The 18295-nt window shown below is 36.2% G+C and overlaps 1 protein-coding gene across 6 annotated transcripts in view; it reads right to left on the bottom strand.

The window, feature by feature from the left end:
• Positions 1–18295, bottom strand: part of EML5 (EMAP like 5) — a 116115-nt gene that overhangs the window by 82498 nt on the left and 15322 nt on the right. For all 6 annotated transcript variants that reach the window (XR_005105216.1, XR_005105215.1, XM_037393769.1 and 3 more), the window contains exons 2-5: positions 11719–11878; positions 8687–8785; positions 8056–8124; positions 5313–5498 (exon numbers count right to left, since the gene is read on the bottom strand). Coding sequence is in view for 4 of the 6 variants with exons in the window: in XM_037393769.1 (XP_037249666.1) it covers positions 5313–5498; positions 8056–8124; positions 8687–8785; positions 11719–11878 (514 nt within the window). In the remaining 2 variants the exon portion in view is untranslated. The remainder of the gene's footprint in view (positions 1–5312; positions 5499–8055; positions 8125–8686; positions 8786–11718; positions 11879–18295) is intronic.

Here is an 18295-nt window from a genome sequence, read left to right as displayed (position 1 = left end):
GCAACAAAGACCGACTGTGCTCCTGAATCAAAATACAGGGTGTAGATAAGTCTTCCACCTTAAAAGTTACGAAGTTTGACATACAGACTGCCTTATTCTGTTACAAATTTTTCATTACACTTCCTAATGAATGGAAAAATTCTGGAAATAACGCCTCAAATTGATCAGCAGTCTTCTCAGAATGCAGAATATTTCCTATTTTTCCAATATAACCAGTTGATATCACATCTGTGTTCCCTCAAATTAAAAAAAAATAAAAAAAGGAGTTGAATGAGAACAAAGAAATAAATGCCCAGATTTATCAGAAATGATAGTTCAAAGCTGGAGAAGTACAAGAACTTGACAAAGATGGTCTCTATTGCATGAATATTTTGACACTCCTTATATCCAAGAAGCTTCCAATAGTGAGGTAGTCTCAGTGTTTCTATTGCTGCTGTACCTATCTTGCCTCCACTAGACAAAAACCACGTGTAATTTATCTAAATGCAATTGTTTATATAAAATCCATCACGCTAACTCTGGCTATGCCATTCCTAACACACATGACTGCAGTTTGCTATAATTAGTATCAAGCTTGAAAAATCCTATGGAAACTTCAGAAGTGACTACAGCTGAGCAACACAGAGAACAGAGACATTATAACAGTTCAGTAAGAACCCCAGTGCCTCCTTTTTACTCCTAGACACAATTTAGGGCATAGATGCTACCATGTAAAGCAACATGTATGTTCAGCACTTATCCTAAGACGCTGTCTCTCCCAATATATACTGCATAGCAAGGAAATGGAATGCAAACATTTAAGGTTGGTGTCAGTAAGTCTACAATAGAGAGCCATTACTGTGAAATTTAATCTTCCTATCTAACAAATCACCCACAGAACAGTTAGAAAATGGGTATATTACTACAAGAATTTAAAATAGTTGCCTATAAGCCTCTCATTGGCTGAAATAAATGGACAGTTACCTTTCAAATTCATGACTAGTCTAAGCAGTACGAGAAAAATACGCCATAACTTAATGTGTTGGTACATGATACAAGCTTAAAACCATTCATTTAAGTTCATTATATTGTTTCCATCTATATTTAATCAGTATTCAGCAAACTGACAAAGGCGTGCAGTAGTTTTAACAGTGTGCCTGTTATTTAACCTCAAGCCTGTTATTTAACCTCAGTTTCTGACATCAATCCACACAACTTTAATGTGCACCTCTGAAAGACTATCTCAAAATAAATTATTCAGCTGCTGAGAAAGCATCTTATATACATTTACTATGCAAGGCAAAGGCATAGCATACAAGAATCTTTAAAACATACAGTGTTTTTAAATAAAGATGCTATTTTGTTTTAGTACCCAAGTAACATCTTGTGTGTATATATGTATCTTAACAGTCATGGTCTACCTTGAATTTAGAACATATAAGATGATAAAATAAATAGAAGACTCCATAGTCTGTTCTTTGCACTGGTACAAAAATGAGACATCTAAGAAATTGTATTTTTTTTTTAGCCAAGGTATATGTTAACTTTCCAGAATCAGATGCGCTGCCTGCAAATAATCTCCTGAAGTACTACCAGTGCCAGTGAACTTACATATGCTTTCATGTTGCTCTGTTTTCTTTCTCCCTTTTTAAGCTTTCATTATTAGTCATATTATTTAGGAGATATCAGCAAAACTAGAATTTGAGATTCCCATTGCTATCCAGTGTTCCCTGCGCATGAACTCTGTGTCTTTACTCTTAACCCCTGCTCGTTTCCATCTTTTTCTACTTTTCACTCCTACTTCTACTTTAACTGAACTCTCCAGTCCTCTTCCAACTAATTCCCCAGTCATCCCAACCTATTTGCTTTCAACTTTGTTACTACTCAAACTCAGATAGGGATCTGCTGGAAACTATTCTTTCTTGTCTACAGTTCTTAGTATTGCTGTGACAGATGACAGATTATCTGGCTTAGCTGTGAATTCTTATTTTGCTTGCTAGTGTTAAAGTTGCTATCTGTTTCCTCAGTTGCTTATACTAGGACAGCATGGCTTATTTTTCACATTGAATTACTCATAAAATGAAAAATGTTTTCAGCTAGGGTAACTGTAACAAAGATAGCCAAAGTTTGGAGAAGAACCCATTTTTTATATTAATGTAGACCACTGCCAGCTGGATGAACTATATCCTCATATCACTAATGTGCTTTAGAAAATGTTTCCTGCATCTCAGGTACCTACTGTTTATGCTGCAAGAAAGGAATACATGGTACTTTATGCAAATAATAAGACATGCCTTCCTTGAATAAATTTGCAGTTTAATTCAAGCCTGTCGAGGAGTAATAATGCAGGGTGATAAACAGGCATGCAGGGACAATTCCAGCACTATCATATAGTCTACAAAAATCTGTATCAATTCCCTACTATGGGCACACTGCTTTTAACACATGTACATCACAAATGTTATCATTTACACTTGCATCTCTTTTTTAAAAGAGTGGATGAGAAGCCCCATTGATAAATGATTTCTGAAATTAAGTATAAAATAACTGTAAAACATGATGGTAATAGTTTAGTGTGGTTGAAGCGGCACTCTTACTCCAAGCTGCTCTATTTTGTGCTTACATAGTCTGACAACATTATCCTTTAAGGTAGTATTCTTCTGGGGGAAAAAAAAAAAAAAAAAAGAAAAAAAAAGGGTTAATTTTGTTGGAAAGTAAGCTTCCAGAAGAGATTTTATTGTGGGGGTTTTTTCCCCCCTGAAATTGGTGAGATTTGTAGTGGTTCTAATCTCTTCTGAAAATCAATTCCAAAGCCACGGACTAGTGCCCTTACTTAATTTTCAGTACTGGAAATTACAACTCCATTGAGCCTAAAGGACAGAAGCAGAACTAGAAGGCTAGATGAGACCTACTCCAAGGTCACCTGAGCTCCATCCACCGACGCTACTGAAAGTAAGGAGCAAGGCACTTCAAATTTGATCTTGTGGTCAACAAAGAACCGACACAGCACATAAGCTAATGGAGCAACAAGCTCTCATCATCCTACTTTTATCAGTTGGGTCATTTCACACTGAAACAGCTGAAAAGCACTGCATTATTCTGAGAAATAAACTATTGGAACTCTAACACTCCAAGTAACAAATACATGAATATACAGGACGGGTGTCTACTACAGCATTTAACAGGATGGGAGTGTATTTTCCTGATCAGTTTTGGATAGAAGACAAAGTGCATTCTTGCCTCTGGGAATCCAGGTGTGCATATGCAGTATAAGCATTTTAAAAATTTTACTTCCACTAACTTCAACATCAAAAAGTAAATGTGCACATCACCTTAGGAAAACACAGAACAGAACACTATTGAATACTAATATGAACACTAAAACCAAATCTGAAGGTATAGAATAAGAATCAGGGAATATTTGAAAGCTAAAATATACCTTCCTACTTCTTGGTTTATAATTTGGGCTTTCTTTAATATATTATAGTATTTCTATAGATGCATACAGGAGGGTATGCATGTGTGTATATATATGTATTTTAATACACATAACTTACATGTATGTAATGAAATCTCAAGTGCAGAACATAGTCTAGGTTATGTTTCCCACGCTTATGTTCTTCATAACTTTATTTTTGTTCATAATCAGATACATTGTCATTATACAGCTGTCTGAATAAGCAGTCCAATCAATTTTAAATTATTAGTTAATTCAACAAGCTGCAACCGTCCTGAATGCACATTTCTAAATCATCAGTAAACCAAGAGTCTCCTTACTACAGACTGACTGCAACCTCTCCCACATACATATTATTCATCACTTTGGGTCCCGTCCATTCTACCTGATCAAATCATAAAGAGTGATTTTAATACTTCAGTTATATACATCATCCCATCCAGTCCAATACTGCCAGTTAAAACAAACACATTATTGTAAGAAAGAATAATTGCTATTGATTTTACTTAGAATTTCAAAGTTGCAATATAGGAACTCATATGCTTGTGTTTTCACACTATTTTCAATTTTTAATAAGAGAACTTCAAACATTATCTAGAAAGTACAATGCTCTCTGAAATGAAAATCAACCTTCAACCAGCAAATAATATAGCTTCATAAAGTTACCTTGGCATTTTCATGCTGCTTAGGTTAAAACCACCAGAAATTGATTTGCTTTGTTTTTGAATTGATACTTGGTCAAGTTAGAAGTTGAATCTTGCATTATATAACCAGATATGACTTACTGCTATGACAGAAAATGAAGACTCTCATAGTCTGGCATGCACAAATTAGATTGCAAACCACCAAGTGTTTTTTTGCTACCTACTTTAATTGCAAAACCATATGCTTTGAAAGAATATGGAAAATAAAATAAAAAAAATATGCAGCAAACCCATAATTACTTCATAGTTACATTAAACATTTTGATTAAAAGTAAAAGGAAGTCTTACCAAGCACTTTTGAAAAAAAATTTATTACACTTTCACTGATATGTCTTCACTTTTCAAAGCTGTATACTGTTCTAAAAAGCTGAATGAATACAGTAAGAGGCAGAAAACATAGGTCAAGGAAGAGTGATTGAATCGAGCTAAAATTACTTAAAACATATGTGTCTACAAACGAGATAGGCGTTTGGGCTTACATTACAGTTCATAGAATCAACGGACTCTAGAGTTACCAGACAACCAGCCAGCAGGACTCAGTTCACAAAATGACAGATTAGTTGATGTTGGGAGAAAACTGCAGAGCTTCTAGTTCAAACCCCTGCTCAAAGCAGGTTCAGATAACAGCAAGTTGCTCAGGGGTGTGCCCAGCCATGTTGCAAGTGTCACCAAATGGACAGAGAAGTGGATGGAGAGTCCACAGCCTCTCTGCCGACCTGTTTCTTTGTTTCAACACCAATTGCCTAAATATAGGTGTCCAGGCCACCTTAGATGCTTTTGGATTAATGAGGCATCCACAAAAGAAAGTCAGACAAAACAGATCCCTGTTCTTTGGGGGCAAGCAGCTATATACTCAACTCTGGTATATAAAATGTCATTATATATACCCACGCATGGTAATTGAACAGACTAATACATGTCTACTTAAGAGTAAACTTAAATGCATTCCAGGCTTTATTGATTACTAAGTCCCTCATCAACGATAATGGGAGACATAAATAGACATCTGAATGTATTTCTCAGTCTAGCACTCACTTTCTACCATAACAGCAATCATAGGCAACAGTCACTGAAATTTTTTAGGAACACAGACCACGTGATCTTGCATTGCCCTTTCCAGCTCTCCAGAAATCTATCTAACATTTTATATTAATTTAAAAAGATATACTTACAGCATGTGCTCCCTGTACTGTCCGTACAAGGTTGATTCCTTTCCACACATATATATCTCCATTCAGTGCACCAGAATATGTCACTTCATCCCTGGCACAGGCTAGGCACAATATAGTTTGGAGATCACCAGTTTTGCCAAAAACACCACGTTTTGGTGTCAATGAATTGCCACACAAGCTCCAGAACTGCAACATAAAGTGATTTAAAAAAAAAGGATACTTCACTAATATCCTGTAATTTAATGCATACACCTGAAAGAGTAGTACCTTACATCCAAAAGACATCATTCATACCATTTTCCCTGCTTCAGCTCTCCAGTTGATTAACAACTTTTTATGCTATTAACTAACTTTATCTTTCCATAAAATCAGCATTAGCAGACCAGCTGGGAAGAAGTTTCGGGTTATCAGTATTAAATCAAAAAATTATTTCAAATTATAACTTGTGAGTCAGTTGTATTTTCAGACATTTTTGAAAAGTGTTTCGTAATAGAATTATCTGATCTGTCTTTGATGTCAGACTTCCACTTTGCAAATGCTGCATTTGTACTTTATGTTACTTTGGGCATTTAAAGATGCAATCTAAGCACGTACATTTCTGATAAGGTTCCATTTGCTCTGTTTGAAAGCAGCTGGTTTTATTATAGACTTACCACTTCTCATCAGAACCACTGATCATGCAAACCAGCCATATAAGGTGGACATTTTTGAGAACTTTCTAATAAACCATTAGCATGTGATTAAAGCAATCACATAAGAGTGAATTTCCTCCTAGATGATGCAACATGTTCTAATGACTCTGAAACTGAAGACTTGCAAAGTCTATTGAGAGAGCACAATACCTGCCAACCAAATATCCAGCTACACTACAGTTTCTGAGATCTCCACAAACAAGCAACACTGGAAAGTCAAGAAGCTGCTTGAGTAATGCAGTGCAAAATGTGAAAATGATTTATTTCATCACTGCTGACAGGTTACTCTTACATTGTCTCAGCATATTCCCTGTATACATGTTTATTTATAATGTTCACATATTTCACAGCAAGTTTCTCTGTTACCAATAATCTATTCGAAATTCTGAGCAGAGACTTCAATTAATACAAGACAATGTTAGCAGTTACAATGAACAGATTTTTGTACCAGCAATACTGTAATTAAGAAATAACCATATACTGATTAGACAAATCCCTGTATCTTAACTAGTATTTCTTTAACCAGAGTGCACAGTTGCTTGAGAAGTAATTGCACAATCACTGCACAAATCAAACACCTAGCTCTAATATCGAAGTAGGCAACATATCTAAAAAAAGTATTTCCTCAATATCAGCCCAGTTGGAATTATCTACATAACTTAAGTAGTTTAATGCAAATTTTAGTACATGTGAGTTAAAAATACAATAGTATTACAAACATGATAGTTATTGATACCTGAAAGAACAAGAAGGGATAGCTTAAAAAAAACGCACAACAAAATCTCTTGCCTGATCCAAACACCTATAAATCTATAGGATTCAGATTTTTACTTAATGTTTTCTCAAAGGAAACACCAATTATTTTTAAAATGCTATTGGTATTTAAAAAGGCTTCATAGAACCTTAAAAGTTGCCCAGATAAACTTTTCCTTATCTAAATAGATATGCTTTGATATCATAAAGCCACCTTAAATATACTAAATCACGGCTGGCAAATACTAGCTCACTTGGCATAATGGTCCTTTTAGATCTTGAAGTAGAAAAAAAGATCATTATTAATCAAGCTTATGGAAATCTGTAAATTACATGCTAAACATTATGCTAAATCAAAGATGTATGCAATCTAGCCAACGTGTTGAACGGTTTTTTTTCAATAAACCATTAATACATATTAATCTAAAATTTTGTTGTATAAAAAGCAACACATTTTTTCCCCGCTATAGGAACCTACACATAAGAGCAATACAGAACTTTCAAGCTGCCATCTACTGCTGTTATGTGGTAACACAGAAGACAGTGCATGGGAAAAGGCAGTGACTTTAGGAAACATATTTTATGGCAGTCAAGCATTGATAATCCTGCTGAAAGAGCTAAACCTGAAAAAAAAGCTGTTTCTGCATGGCAGTTGGTACATGGATCAAACAAAGTGTTTCTATGAAACACTACTTGAAAAAGACATTAACTGGCCAAATTATGAATCCTGTAACAGGTACAGAGTGCTCAAAATGACAAAGGTAAGAAGAACAGCAGGGGAAAAAAAAAGAATTAAAAGAAAGATCAAGCATTTTCCTTTCTTTCCACTGTATCCTCATACTCTCAAACTGTAAGAAATGGTTTTTCAACTCATTTCACCTCCGCAGTGTAACATCTATTGTGTAAGAATCAGAAACTTGTGTATCTGGACTCACCTTAACATATACATCCTGTTTTTGTTATTTGGGATTTCAAACAGTGTATTTTAGACAACCTAAATTTTAAATTATATTACGATCATTACATACAATGCTACCAACAACTCTTTCATTCCTTCTGTCAGGGCATGAACTCTTTCAAGTAGAAATGGCCTGTTTTCCACTATATGTATCTTATAAAATGTCTAGGGTAGTCAGGTGTGATCCATGATTCCAGTTCCTAAGAAGTAATGCTATTCTTACAGAAGACTTTTCATATTATAATTATATATTCCTTTTTTAGGAGTCTATTTTACATATTTTATAGAGTACAAACAACTGCAGTTTAAATATTTAATGAATTAACATTTATTTCATTACCTTGATGTGTTTTACACCACAGCTGACGAGCTTGTTTGGCTGGTACAAATCCCAAGAAATATCAAATATCTGCATAAAAGAACCCAAGGATGTCAGCAGAGATGGCCTTTCTAGTATGGGACAGTTAAAACAGTAAAAACTTGTAGCAAATTAACAGTCTGAACTGCTTTAATTGGAACTATTGGGATGTCTTTTTATAATCCCCTCATTCAATACTGAAATTGCTATAGCTCATATTCTGTTTGGTATTTTTTCCTACAGTAATTAGAACATACGGTACAAACAACATTAAGGTTCACTTAAAGACTAGATAAATTTAAATAATTATTTGCATTTTGATTTCCTATATGGGGATTTGGGTCTAGGAAGTGTATTAATTTTGCACTTCCCCTACATGCTTACAGTCTCAGCAAACTATAGACAAATAAACAGTGAGTTACACATTCTGTTTTTGAAAGAGAGGTAAATATCTTAAATATCTTTACATACTTTAATACATATCCAAGCTTTATGCAAATTCATTTTCTAAAACAAACTGGTTTTTGTTCAGACATAGTTTTAGTATGTATTGACAGACATGGTTTAACAAACTGAAATTGTATTGACACCCAAATTCTTCAGTTATACTTACTCTGTCTGTATGACCCGGAGCCATTGATAACAATTTTCCTTTTCTCCAGTCCCATACACAAACTGTGTTTTTTGAGTCCAAACCAACTGAGACCAAACGCTAAAAATGTCAAAATTAAACAAATAAATAAAATTAACTCAATACATTAATGAAAGGTAGTCACCATTTTGCCTGATAACAAATTCATAATGTATTTGAGCTAGTAGCTACATTTTGATATGGAAGGAAACTAAAGATACAACATCTTATGCCAAAGCTTCCATAGATGCTTCTCTTCAGTTACATCATGATCATAAAGAAGAAAGATCTTCTCAGATAAGAATATATTTCTGATTTATAAAGTTTAATACATAAAATTATATACAGCACACATGGCAAGCAGCAGCCAGGAGAAATTTGTTCAGTTTATGCATGAATTGTGACATCTTAATCTGTATAAATGAAAATTTTAGGACAAAGGTTTTTTCACTGTTCAGTAGTTAATACCTGCACACATTAAAGACAAACTGAGTTTCAATTTTTATGTAGATTATCAAAGTGAGTTTGCAACAATAAAAGCAAACCCCAAACTTCATTATTTTTTTCCCAAAGTCAGAAAACTATTCCCAATAACATAATTACTGTCTGAAAAGCTCCAAGATTATGAGAAGAAAAAGAAACAAATTAAATACAAATGCTATCCATATGCTCTATTTATTAATGCCAATTTCCATTTTTCAGACACTGTAAAGTCCAACCTTCCTATTCCATCTTTGAAGGAACTTTGAGTTCATCTCAGAAGGAACATCAGTTTCAATTCCAGCTAAACCTCCAAGCAGTTCAATTCCAGTCGTACCACAGAACGAGGGGCATAAATGCAGAATAGTTTTACCACTATGTATATCCATCACAAAAAAATTGGGTGATGCCTTTCCAGACAGAAGCTGATACATGGAATTCTCAAAAAGGGAGATTAAATTATGTTCTTAGGAGAACCGAGAACTAGAAAAACTTGTTACCAACCAGGACACCCCCACAGTGGAGTATAGCTCAGAGAAGAGCAAAAAGCCAGCAAGCTCAGGGAAGAATATACCATAAAGAAAGCTGAACTTCTCTCAAAACCAGAGAGATTGTAGGGTAATCTTGGGTTTAGATAACACAGCTGCACCAGAGAATCATCAGGTTCCCAAGACAATTAACAGAAGTGAATCAAGAATAAATAACGTCTTCCTGAGCTAGCCAGACTAGTTGGGGGTGGGAAAGAGAGTGTGTGTTTGTGGCACAGCCCAACACAAAATATAAAAACTGAACAACTAATAAAACAAACTTTCAAGAGACCTTGAGCTTGACCTCACTTCAATCCACATATTCCTTCCTAGTGACTGGAGATGCCGCCCAGCATCGTTACAGTGATCACATAGAAGCAAACCAGTAATAGGAACCACATTTTTCTTGTGATTCATCTGTATATTGCAATTGTTTGTGTTGTGATTTCAGTATATTGCTGTATCACTATTAAATCAAAACCCCATGTAATGCCAAATGTATCAAATACGTATGTTTAATATCAAACATTGAACCCTCTAAAAGAACCTGGTCAGTGACTCCGACAAATTTGGATGTAAAAGGATAGGCAAGATGCAAACAAAGATATTTTGCAGATCTTCCAGAACTGGATTTGTGTTCTATTCTATTTCCATACGGAGACAATTCTGGAGATGCAGATCTTGAAAAACCTGTATCCAACATTCCTTTGAAACCACAAAAAAATGCAATGAGAAAGGTGATCATACAGAAATGCTGAGAAAAGTGGACAGCTTAAATTCTGACCATTTATGGCTTTAAACATAAGAATCAGTACTGGGTACTCCTAAAACACATCACAGACAGTGTTTTTTAGAACACAGAGTTAGGGGACTTCAATCCTAACTAAGATATATTTTTGACCTTAAATTATTAAGGCTCTTCAAGAGGAAGTGATGCAAGTTTACACAGACAAGAACAACATAGAGAAAAGATACCCCTGTCAAGTAGAAATTAAGTTCTGTAAAGAAGCTGACTCCCTGAACAATGAGAAATCTAAATGATAAAATCTGTTCTAATAAACTCAAAACCTCCTGAGAACAATTACAGCATGTTTTAACAGCCACAAGTTACAGCTAGGATTTCCTCTATTTGTGTTTAATAAAGCTCCATGTGATACTGTCTTAACTAAGGACAGCAACTGGTCTCTACAATACATCCTTACTTGAGAAAGCAGTAGTAACAGATATTGACCTTTTTAGCAAGCAAAAAGAACCGAGATCATAGCTAAATCTGAACATCACATTGCAAGGCTAAGTGGGAAGGGAAGAAGTGCTGTATAAATCCATGCGAGCAGAACTGCAGAAAGGACTTTCATGGCCAATACTTCTTCAGCTGCTACCTAATGTGTATTTTCCATTTCTAACATGTCAATCAAGAAAGCCTCTTTACTCACAGGAGCAAGTGTATGGTAAAAATCATCTCCCTTATAAGTAGCAGCTCTGAGAACCTATTTACTGCTCTTGAATGTTTTGAAGTAACAAAATTATAATCCAATAGAACCTTTTTCCTGACTCTTAGATCCAGGATACATGAGTCTGAACAAACAATCAAAATGTGGAGAGCCATCAACAAGTGCAAAATGAGTGATAGAGAAGGGGATACTGCCTGAAGACATTCAGAGTCCAAGATGAGTAACACTATGGGACTACCATCACTTTGTGCACAAGACATGCCCCTGCACAGGGGAGGTCCACTATCTCTAACCATTTGGTGTAACCCTAAACTGTGGCTCACAGAACACAAGAACCTCCCTAACATCGCATCTTCATTCAAACTCTTTTGAAGTTATAATGTTCTTGCCAAATGTGATTATTTGTCAGTCACTACTAATTTCAACTTTTTTCCTCAACTTCAGAATAAGCAGAAAAAACCTGAGTCAATACACTTCCTTAAAAAAAGAAAAAGCTACATAACAAGATTTCTGATAAACAATTTATGTGCTTGAAAAAAGAATAGCCATTACATACCTGACCATCTAAATCAAAAGCCAAGCAAGCTATACCATGTGTGTGAACATCTTTCAAAACAGATACAGTTTGCACAGTGTATGAGTCCCACACGCAGATGTATGGTTCTTTTCCAACTTGACCTGTTGCCACCAACACACGTTCAGGATGCAAAGCAAGGCTGCCAAAGAAAAAGACATAAAATATTTTTGCATGAAACTTTTACATTTGCCTAGTTGGTTGCATTAATATTTTTCCTTTAAAATTATTTTACAATATTTTCTCAATGATACTAGATACTAACAAGTAATTTTGTATCACAGATTCCACAATAGCTGTAAAATTCCCTTGATACAGTAGTACATGCCACCACCTTTCTTGAATTTGAACCTTCAAGCCTTCTCCAATTAAACTACCTGCAGAATAGCCACTAATCCTCTGTTCCAAAATACAGGGTTTATTATATGCACTAAAAAATACCTGTTTTCCCTTTCTTTCTCTGTTCTTTTAACATTTAAAACCACAAAGGATGGACAACAAAAGTTGGTGTTTAGTTATCTAGGCACCTATCGTCAATGGAGAGAGATGCATCTCCGTAAGTACTTCATTCCACATACTATATGATGTCCTTTTTATGAGGGGATTGAATAGCCTTCTGAAGTTATCTCTCTGCTGATTGTACAGCAAGCCAAAGCATGACTAGCTTAGACTAGATGTTATGTCAACTTCAGATGACTAAACTGAAGTGAGATTAAGATTAATTTAAATATCTTAACTTTAATAAAGAACAATTGGGAATAGTTGATTTTGAATAATTAATAATTTTTCACATTTTTGACATTGTAGAGAATTTTCTTATAGTTAGCATTTTCATCTTTCAAAGTCCGCAGAGCACCAGCACAACTGTTTTGTTAAATCTGGGATCAAGCTAGAAAGCATGCTAGTCAGCAAGGTACTTTTTGTTTATGCAAGCAAGCTGCAAGGGAGGACATGAGATCTGTAGATTCATATTTCATAATAAGAAAAGGAAGAAAGAATATATTTTAACAGAAACCCTAACAAGCTACTTCATAACATTCTATACAGACTAGGTATAGCAGTCCAAAATCACGTGAGAAATACCACAGAGTAATGATCTTGAGAAACTAGAGGACAGAACCACTAACAATATATACTGTATCTATTTATCCTCTCAACATCACCTGGAAAGGAAAAAGGTTAAGCACTTTGCAACAGTAAGATGATCTGACACCTGAACACAGATCTTGATAAATGAAGTTCAAAGGGTGAAGACAAGGGGAGTCTATAAACATAGAAGAAATAGCCAGAATAAAGCTAATCAGGAAATGACCAGAAGAAAGATCTATCTCAAAAGATCGATACTTTTTTTTTATATATATATTGAAAAAAAAAGCAGCAAGAGAAAGCCATGTTAGAAGTTGCTTAGTATTTCATACTACATTATGCAATACATTTCCCTCCCCTACTTAAATATAGCTTTTTAATATTTCTTGATGTATTCCACATGCACAACTCAGAGGAACCTTTAACTTCAAACTCTCTACAAAAGGTAAAAATCTCTGGACCTCCGTGGTGGGTTGACCTTAGCTGGGTGCCAGGTGCCTACCAAGCTGCTCTATCACTCTCCTCCTCAGCAGAAGAGGGAGGGAGAAAATAAGACGGGAAAAAAAGAAGACTTGTGGGTCAAGATAAAGGCAGTTTAATGAAGCAAAAGGCGTGCACACAGAAGTGAAGGAAAACAAAATATGTTATTCTGTCCTTCCCATCAGCAGGCGATGTTCAGCCACTTCCCAGGAAGCAGGGCTTTGGTACACTTAGCAGTTGCTCCAGGAGACAAGTGTCGTAAATAATTAATGCATCCCCTTCCTCCTACTTACTCCTAGCTTTTATATCTGAGCAGACATCATATGGTATAGAATATCCCACTGGTCACTTTGGATCAGCTGTCCTGCTATGTCCCCTTCCAAGATCTTGCCCACTCCCAGCCTACTGGTGCAGGGCAGGCAGGTTGGACAGACAGCTGTAACTTTTCTATGGGAATTCCTCTTCTTCGCTACTCTGCATTATCCTCAGCACTGGGATCAAGCAATCAACGTTGCCCCACTTTGCTTCTCTTCAATTCCAGAGTTATTTCTCAGGTTCTTGCCCTCCTTTATTTGACAGGGCAACTTCATCATTAAAGAGCAATGCAGAAGAGCTGGCATGAAAAACTTAATACATTTCACTTCAGTTCTGCCACCTAATGCTGACCAACACCTGCCCATCTCCCAGAGCACACGCAGGCAGATGGCATACACATGGAGAAAAAAGAAAAGCATCTGTAGGGGGAGAAAATGCTGTGTTCAAAATGGCCTAGTTTTTACAATGCCACCACAGAGGGGGAGAGATAAGACCACGTGGACAATAAAATTGAAGAAAAGAAAGTAAGTGAAAAGAATAAGCAGTGGGGGGAGCAGGGAAGACAGAGACTGAAACTCAGAGAAAAAGTAAAAACACAGCAGTCTTATGACTGATTCATGACTCTTCAATCCTGTACTTAATTCTGCTATTGGTGCATTGTGCAGGTTCAGAAGGTGAAAATCACCCCACAACTGTGACTTTGAAAAATGCTCAGGCACCACCCAGCCTGGATGCACACACATGCAAAAGCAACCCTATGCCACACTTTACAAAACACGCCAGCAACCAAAAATTAGCTTAGCATGGTTTTAAAGACCAAAAGTGACAAATGCAATGCATCAGAGATGGAAAGGACAATGGTAAATGCACTACCAAGGGCCAGGAAAACACTGTCCTAGCCCAGGCGTGCCAATTAAACCCACTTGAAGCATATTAGGTGAATATAGAGAACGTTTCCTCTCTTTCTAATTAATAAATGTCAACTACTAACCATAGTAATATCATAGTATTAGTTCTTTCTATATCATGATATAAAATACTGACTTAAACAACCAAGGTCAAATTCTGCCTTGATATTGGATAATGCAGCACATATTAAGATCCAAAGCCTGTATTTTAGTCACAACAGATAATGCTGTAGAATTACTAACGCCATTCCCCTATCATTTCAGTCTCTACTGTAAATTGCTACTCTAGACAGTCACTGGAAGTAGAAGAAAATGCAAGCTTTTTTTTTTTTTTTCTTTTTCAAAAACGCCAATATGGAGGGATTTCAGGGAAACTGAAGAGCAGAGGTATTCACAGTGGCTGAGGAAATCCTTACCTGAAAACACCTTCCCTCATCATTTCTTCCAGACCAAGTTGCGAAGGATCGGTTAATGTATTTTATCTCACTGGCTATCAGGACAAATGGAAAAGGGAAGCATGGAAAGAGTCAAGGGACTGCAATTTCTATTATCAACACTAAGAAAAGGAACTGACACTCTTATTTACATTATTTTTATCTGAACTGTGACCGATAAGAAGATGCTTCTTCCTTAATATGCAAGCCTTTGCTACGATTACACCCACAGGGCACCATGCAGAATTCCAGGTCTGAAATTTTGAGTCCTGATCAAAATTCAAGGATTAGACTCCAGTTTTAAGCAATATGAAGGACTTTTTTAATTCTTTGATTGGACTACGAGTGATTAAGTAACTATTACAGGCATGGAAATTAATACAAAAATACAGTATCTTGGTCTAACCTCTAAAGTAAAAGTATTGATACAACTCACATTCAGGAACTTCCATTATTAAAATAGTCCCAAGCAATGCATTGTAAACAGCTTCTTAGGGCAGAAAGAAAAAATATAACTAGAATGGGTGCCTGGATATGGATAACCATAAACATTTGCCATACAGAGACCGTGTTGGCTCATGGGCAACAGGATCAAGCAATGAGAGCAGAGTTGTCTGGATATCCCTAGTAAGATCTCCAAGACACCTCTACCGAGGTGTTAACAGTGTACAACTACCGAGATGGTAGTTGAAGTAGTTGCCTACTAACCACCCACTCAGTCCCCAAGGACAGGCAGAAAAGCACGAGTGCAGCTTAGCTCTTAAGACAGCTTCCAAATCTGTTGGTGTGGGCTCTGTAGACTTAAGTACACTGTCCACCTCACATTGGTTTCCTTGCATTTTTTCTCCTACAGAGAAGGAGGATATTGCTTAGTGGAAGGAGAAGCTCTGCACTCAGGACAGAACTCAGGTTCCTTTTACTGCCCCAGTAATAAAAGCTGGGATGACCTATCCAGGTTAGGCTGCTGACGCTCTGCTTGCATCTAGCCCACACAGCTAGACTGTAAACTTCTGCCTGGTATCTTTTCTCTTCCTTGAGGATGACTAAGCTGATGAACGAGATATTGCTGCTTGTCCAAAAAAGGAAACAAACATTCCTAATGAGGCAAGTTCTTCAGGCTTCCTTGCTTGCCTCTGGCCTTTCTGACCTGGGCTTTAAGAGCAGATGTTAGATATAACGTAGTGTCTCTGAAGAGGCAGATATGAAGGAAAATGTCCAAAAGGCAAATGTGACCTTGAAACAAAGCAGGAACTAGGCTAACAAACTGCTAAGTCAAGTTAATTTTGAAATTGGATATAAAATCTGTTACTTCTCAGAAGAGTTCAGAAGTAGAAAATTTAAAAAATCTGCCTGTCGCTATTGCAACAAAACCAAATAGACCTGCAGAAAACAGATTTCTACTGATATCTCTGACTGACAGGTCTTTTCCTAGACATAGTCAAATCAGGCTGAAATAGCGTAGTACAATTTTAACAGCATACTTAAAAGGGGTATGTTTCTCAATTTAGTGCATTCAAGCTCCTCTTTTATACTTTGTACAGAAAAGGTTCTTTCTCTCTTCTATGGCAGCACATAAGCATTCCCACCATTTTGACCAGATCCATGCACTGTACAATACCTATGTTAGACTACTGATATTATATAGTAATGGCAGCCTATGAAAAAAAGTATAAAAACTGTCCATACTGTGTCTGCTTGGGATGAAACCAGAGACATGGACATGACCATCCGATTTGTGTGAGGTCTGTAGTGGCAGGGGATCCTGAAGGAGAGTAGTCTATAATAAACTACTTTTTAATTTAAAAAAATGAAGATTTTTTTCCATCTTTACTTGGGTTTGTGCTGAGCCATTAACAGGCATTGATTAATACAGACAAGCTGCAGACAAGGATACAGTATTAAAGATGATGTTTCCTTAGCAACAATGAATATCCAAGAATATATTCATGTGACTACTCCTGATCTTCATAAAACTAGGGCACCAGTAAAAATGCACAAAAGAGTACCGCAGTGAAATAACAGCATCTCAGATACCTATTAAGAGTTAATTTCAAGTGTGTGATTGTTTCCATGAGTAAAGAGACAAAAAAAAAATATTTTCATTGTATGTTTACAGATATTTTTTACATACAGTTGTGGATATTTTCTTATTTCCTTTCATTTATCCATATTTCCCCAGAAAGTATGACAGGAAAAACTGTGAACCATTTCTGTCACACTATTGAAGTTGTTAAAGCAGAAAGAGCTCTAATCAGCAAATATCTCTCATCAAAGTTTAAACAGATCAAGTCAGAGCACACTTACTTCCCGTAGACAAAACAAAGCAGTACTCATGATGGAGCATCACTACTGGGTCTTCCATACAGTTACTGTCATAGCATCAATAGTGTCAAATACAGCTTTCTATATTCCTTATATATATAGCTTTCCATATTTCCTTAAATTATATAAACATCCAACTTTAAAGTAAGAGTCTGAACTGGAGACAGGGAAGGTGGACTAAAACTGTACATTAATTACTCCCAGCTACAGCTTACGTCATTACTGTTCCATATCCCCACCCCACCCCCCCCACCCACCCCAAATCTGAATGGTTTTATATTAACAAGCAACATTTTTAAGCAATCTAGAGGACCTTAAAAATCACTTTGGGCTCCTATCTGTTCTGAAACTCAGCAGAAGGCAGGGGGAAGAGCAGATGAACTTCAAAGAAAAGGAAAAAGAGTGAGCACAGTTAATGCTGGTGCAAAGTTCCCAGCTCATCAAACAAAACTGAGGAAAAAGATTCTGCAAACTGTATACCACTTTATGCAGATGCCCATTTTTGTATTGCATAGTCATTTCCTCCACTGCCAAGGAAGGGACTGACTTAAGCTTTCCAGTGAAAGAGTTACCATCTCTAGCAAAGAAATTAGAACGAAAGATATTTCCCTTCTTTTCAAATATGAATGATTTTGCAAGTCCCAATAGGAGACCTCATGTTTTGACTGAGAGGGGTGCTAGGTTTTTTTCCAAATTCTATGTGATCTTAACACTTTCATCACCAGGTTTTCACTCTGAGGAAAGTTTCTTTTCTAACATGACCCTTGAACGAGAAGGCAGCAAAATTACTTGCATTTGCCTAGCAAAACTCTTCTCACAGAAAAGTCAGAAATAACATATACTCCAAAATGACTTGGAGATAAATTTGCTAAGACAAAGTCCTATTATCTTTTACTAGCTATTAATATAAAAGAAGCAATTCTGATTATAACAACTGGTCGTACAATAACGTGACGTACTAAAGCCTGGAGATAATAAAGGAATGGAATCCCACCTAAAAAAATATCCAACTTC

Source organism: Falco rusticolus, chromosome 7, assembly GCF_015220075.1.
Source record: "Falco rusticolus isolate bFalRus1 chromosome 7, bFalRus1.pri, whole genome shotgun sequence".
NCBI classification, from domain to species: Eukaryota; Metazoa; Chordata; class Aves; order Falconiformes; family Falconidae; genus Falco; species Falco rusticolus.
This window is presented reverse-complemented; position numbering and strand designations above follow the sequence as displayed.